This window comes from Phytophthora cinnamomi (genome assembly GCF_018691715.1).
Source record: "Phytophthora cinnamomi strain GKB4 chromosome Unknown Contig55, whole genome shotgun sequence".
Lineage (NCBI taxonomy): Eukaryota > Oomycota > Peronosporomycetes > Peronosporales > Peronosporaceae > Phytophthora > Phytophthora cinnamomi.
This window is the reverse complement of record NW_027150988.1, coordinates 928989-934501: the sequence shown is the minus strand read 5'-3', so window position 1 is coordinate 934501 and position 5513 is coordinate 928989. Positions and strand designations below refer to the sequence as shown.

The window sequence follows — 5513 nt, the reverse complement described above, 5'->3', positions numbered from 1 at the left end:
ACCGTGCATACGGCGCGCTGGAATGTGAAGCGGAAGTCATGCTCCACTGCTGCAGGAACCGATAAAAGGTTGAACTTCAGTTGAGGTGCGTAGAGCACGTCGCGCAGCGTGAGTTGGCGGTGTTGCCCCTTTGAGTCGGTGACTTGGAGCACGACATCGCCGGTTCCTTCAATTGGAATCTCGGATTTTCCGCCGACGGTGATGAAACCGGAGGCAGGATTCTTCGAGATGAACCATTCAGCATGCTGAGTGACATGACTCGTGCACCCTGAATCGATGGTCCAGTTGGAGTGGAAGCTAGCGCTGGCTTGAGCTGTGAGGCTGATGGCAGGTGGTGCCGGCTTGATTACAGTGGCAACCGCAATACGAGCCTCATCACGGCGAGTTTGGCTGTAGCCTCCTTCTTCACGGCGAGACAGTTGTTGTCTCTTGTCGTTGGCGCCACGGTTGTAGCTGCCACGACCGCCGTTGTTCCGACCTCGGCCGCCTTTCTGCCATGATCCACGGCCACGACCCGAATTGTTGTCATGTCGTTCGTAAGGGTGGGACCTGCGAAGATTTCCGCCGCGAAACTCGAAATTCGCTGGTAGAACGGTGCCCGCCTTGACAGTGCCATCGCGGAGATCCTTCTGCAACCCACGGCATAATCGAATGTGATGATATGGCTTTTGGCAGTAGCTGCATACTTCGCCGTAGGACGTACCACGTGATGTAGGTTGCTCTGGTGCAATAAATGCACGTTCATCCTTGGTCCTTCGACTTTCAGGAGTACCCTTCGCCAGAGAGTAGCGCGTTTGCGCCTCGATCTTGCCGACTTTATTCTCGATGCTCATCTTGAGTTCATCGTACGGGATGTACTTCCGATTTCCTTTCCAGATGCGCAGATCGTCCTTCCACGACGCTGGCATGGAGTGGAACAGGTACAGTGACTTCTGTCCATCCGTGAGGACCGATTCGGTCGCCTTGGACGCGGCTCTCATCGCGTCTTCGAGAACGAGGAAAAACTCGTTCACATCACTCCCTTCCTCGTACTTGGTTTCCATGAGGAAGTGCTGGATGAAGTACGGGTCGCCATGGAACGCGGCTCCCTCGTACTTCTTGCAGATGGCTTGAAAAATGGCGTAAGCCGAGTGAAGGTTCTTGACAAGACGGATGTGCGTGTCGTCCATAGTCTTCATCAGGAAGGCCTTGGTTTGTGCTTCCATGCGGCGCAAGCGCTGGGATGACAACGGTGCTGGTCTCTCTTTCTTGGCTCGGCGCTGCGATTTCCGCTGCGAAAACGAGCGTATCGGTGAGGGTGGGCTGGGTGTCGACTTTGTCTTGCCGTCCTCGTCGCTGGCCGCTTCGTCCTCCTCGGAGCTTGACTCATAGTCGACGGCTTGAGAGTCGTAGTCGACAGGAGTAGAAGCCTTGGGAGGGTCTTCGACGTCGGACATGTCGGCGTTGTCTGACGAACCATCTTCATCTTCGTCGTCGTCATCGCTCACTCCGTCGTAGTCCTTCTTGGTGACGAAGCCGAGGAGGTGCTTGCCATCAAGCGATGCCGTCACTCGGGTCTTCCACACGTCGAAATTTCTTGACCCGGTAAGTCGGGGGAAGTCGTCACTCGAGACTTGGCTGGGACTCATGACCTGTTAATGTAGCAGGCTTTAGCGCTTGAGAGAAGGACTTGTAGAAAAGACGGTAAAAGGAGGAGTGAGATTAAGTAAGTTATGGAGCAGGGAGCTAGTCTTGCTGCTCACTCGAGAGAAGTATGTGGTTGCCTAAAACACAGATAAATATCGTGCCTACCAACCATTTGACGTTGAATATCAAAGTTTAGAGTCACTGTACTGCGCGTGTCCTTTCAGTATTAGAATAAAGGGTCCACACGGTACTTCGGCTAGGGCTGTGTGACGAGCCCTAACCTCAACAAATTTCAAGGCGCCACGTGATCACCAGTTATCCCCGTCTGACTAAGTTTGAGTCCACTTCGGTCGGACCCGAAGTACGAGTGCACTATGTGCACCCGCATCCGAGTGTCAGTCGTATGGTCTGCTTATGGGTAGGCAATAGGCGTCGGATCCAACCGCGAAAGCACTATCGCACTATCATCGCTGCTGCGTCGAGGAGTCGGGGCGCCACCAGCATTGCACGGCGGCAACAACGGTGGGAGATGCAAAGCTCCGTAGCTGCAGCGGGACTATCTCAGCTCGAACGGACACGGATCCGGCGCATCGTAGGTCTCAATCCGTGGGGAGAGCAGCTCCCCTTTCGACTCAAACATCAAGCCCTTTCGCCATACGATCGAAGCCGTCAACAACTCGGCTGCTCTCACGCGGACTGCGTTCGGCTCGACCGAGTAGATCTCTTCCATATCTTTTGGATCTGCCCGGCGGCGGCTTCTTTGCGCACGAAATTATTGCGGAGTTGGATGGCACTGGGTTTGACTACTTCGGGCCTGGAAGAGGCCTTTTTCGGCCTTACTTTGCCTGTGGTCCCGGCTGGGATATGGACTCTAGCACAAGAGCTCTTTCCGGAATTGGATGGCCCCGCTCTTGACATATTCTCAGTCGCGCTCACGTTGGTCACGGAGAGCTGCTGGAGAATCGGTCAATCTCCATCTCCGGAGGGGTGCCCACCCTGACATGTTCGAGCGAGCGGTGCAAGTGATGCGCAAAGCGCTTCACTCGGACCCAGTCTTACCAGCTCAAACACCTTCAGTAGGGCACTCCAAGTATCTACTCTTTTTCGATGGAGGTTCCCGTGGTAATCCCGGACCCGGTGGCAGCGGAGCAGCGGTGGTCCGGGTCGGTGAAGGGTGGGGTGCTTTTGAAATATGCTGGGTTGCCACCATGTCTTACGCGGCAACGTCGACGACGAACAACGTTGTGGAGAACATGGGGTTGCTAACAGGATTGCACGCTTGTTACAGATACAAGTGGGTGCCTCTTCACGTGGTGGGGGATAGCACGCTAATTTTACATCAACAGCAGAAGCGACGACCTCCGAAGGCTAAACACCTTATCCCGTTGTACTGGCGAAGTCGAAGGGTTGCGGATCAACTTGCGGTGCTCACTTGGCGGCACCATTTACGCACTTACAACAAAATGGCCGATGCACTAGCCAACTTAGCGATGGACACACGACGTAGTATGCAATGCACACCCAATCGAGTCATCGGTTCCACCTCGCTTTGGAAGGATATTCACTCCTTTGCTGCTAGTGACCTAGGTCACTGGCTGGAGCGCAATAGTGATGAGAACTCTTCGGGGTTCGGGGCCTCCACACCTTAATGGCTGGGGGCAGCACTGACTGTACCAACCCAGGGCATCGCAGTAGGGAGGTTGGTTAGAGACGAGCTCCGACTAGGTCATAGATGTCGTTAGCCGAGAAGTTAACCCCTTGAGCCCGGACGCCTGGACCTTACAAGATAAGGACAATTCCTTAACGTGGACCATACACGTTAAGGAATTATTTACTTGGATTTTGTATTGACCCTTACAAACTTCAAGTCAAGAAGGGGTAGGTAACGTATCCACGCTTTCCCGCTGATGTGCAACGATCAACATAAACGATACTACTAGAAAGGACATTAACATATCAAACTAGCACTTTACATATGCTGTTTAGTAGAAGACCGCCCTCCGCCACTCGACTTCGTGGCTCATTTCCAGATTTTCTCGCTTGGCTCCTAAACCCCACGCTGCTCTCAAAAATGGCGTTTCAGGCACGCTGGCGCGAGCTGAAGAAGGCTGGGTGGACCTCCAAGCGACCCAGTGGGCTTTCTGTTGACTTCACCTATCTCAAGCCTGGGAAAACTATCAAGGGTGTCCGCGGAGAAGACTTTTTCGAAGGCGAGGAAATGCTCATGAAGTATCTGGACAAGATTGACCTGGGTAACACTGCGTGTTTGCATTTGGCGGTTACTCTCTACGGTGTACTGATACTACTGCGTGAACAGCTGAGCTTCAAGCGAAGAAGCAAGCGAGGCGCGACGGATCAGCAAACGCCGCGCGACGTCGAAACTCTGCGATCCCTGCGAAAGCTGCCGTCGGGAGCCTGCGAGTTGAGGCACCCCTCGGTAGCCCGCCGCAACAGACCCAGCCATCTTCCCCCGCTCCGCCACTGGTAAATGAGGCTACGCGAAGGTCTATCGCGCCTCACACCCCAGTAGCCCTACAAGCCACCTCCCCGCACGACACTACGTTTTCCCCCGGAAGTGACGATGGCCAATCCCACAATAGCCCCGAAGGTATTATCTTGTATCATTATCATGTATGGTTCAAGTTTACTTACATCTAATGCTGTATCTGACATTCTATTGTGTACTAGAGTCGTGTATCAGTCCACGGAACCTCGATCCAGAATTCAAGGATGCAGACGAGAACAGCAGTGAGTCGGGCGACTCCGACGAAGACTACCAGTCCGAGAGCGTGGCGGAACAGCCCGGTGTTGACGAAGAATCGAAGCAAGACTCGCGAACCAATCGAGAATCTACTGAAGGTTGGACAAACTTGTATGTAAATGCTATGAATAGTTCTAACGTGTATCTACGGTTTATGCTGTACACGAAGATTTGAATCAGGATGTGAATCACATAGCGGCCACCGATGACCCAAACAAGTTTGCCGGCTTTGAATCGGACGCTGAGAACGATGATGGAGACGATGAAGACCAGCCTGATGATAGCGTAGAAGCTGGCACAGTGCAATTACCAGTTCCGCCTCAAATGAAGTTTGATAACGGATTGCTGTCATCACTTGGTGGAATGGAGAACATCGCGTCGGGCGCAGTACCCGACACATTTCTGAAGGAGATGGCCGTGAACGGCTGGTCAGAGTTGGCGACGCACACGCCGTACGACTACCTGCAGGAGCCGTATGAGCCCCGATCGCCTGAGGCGATGCGTGAAGACTACCCCAACCTCTACAGTGGCGACTCGGGACCAACGCCAAGAGCTCTCGCCGCTGCATCAAGTCCTTCTGGAGCCTTTTTTTTACTTCATACAGCCTTAACTGTGGGAGGATATTGCTGCTGAGTCCAATGACTACTTCGAGGCGAGTATTGACGAGCGCGTAGAAGGTCAGCATATAAAGCAACTTGTACGAGAACTCAAGCACCCTGATTTCAAGGCCAAGTCACGGGATGCTATCCGCGAGGACGTGCTGAAGACGTCACCTATCGAGGCGAGAGAACTGTGTGTATTCATAGGTCTATTGCTAGCACGGGCCATTGTTCCAAACAAGGAAAAGCTTGCGCATCATTGGAAGAGGAGGGATGAAGGTGCCATACCTCGTGGGTGTTTTGGACGTTTCATGGCGCGCGATCAGTTCATGCATATCTCCAGGAACCTACATTTCAGCCCGAACGATGACCCAAAGGCCGCGACGGATCGCGCGTGGAAGTTGCGTCCCGTTATTGATGAACTACAAGTCCGGTTTGCTGCTGGTTATACGCCACCTGCCATCATGGCGTTCGACGAGGCGATGTTGCCTTCGCGCTCAACATTCAACCGCATGCGCGTCTACATC

General features: G+C 53.5%; 1 protein-coding gene across 1 annotated transcript; it reads left to right on the top strand.

The window, feature by feature from the left end:
* Positions 1-3697: 3697 nt before the first annotated feature.
* On the top strand, positions 3698-5020 carry IUM83_12869 (uncharacterized protein; the record flags this gene model as incomplete). The annotated part of the gene is made up of 3 exons (XM_067937514.1): positions 3698-3878; positions 4315-4485; positions 4584-5020. 3 exons carry the CDS (start codon positions 3698-3700, stop codon positions 5018-5020), a joined length of 789 nt encoding a protein of 262 aa, XP_067788033.1.
* Positions 5021-5513: the final 493 nt, after the last annotated feature.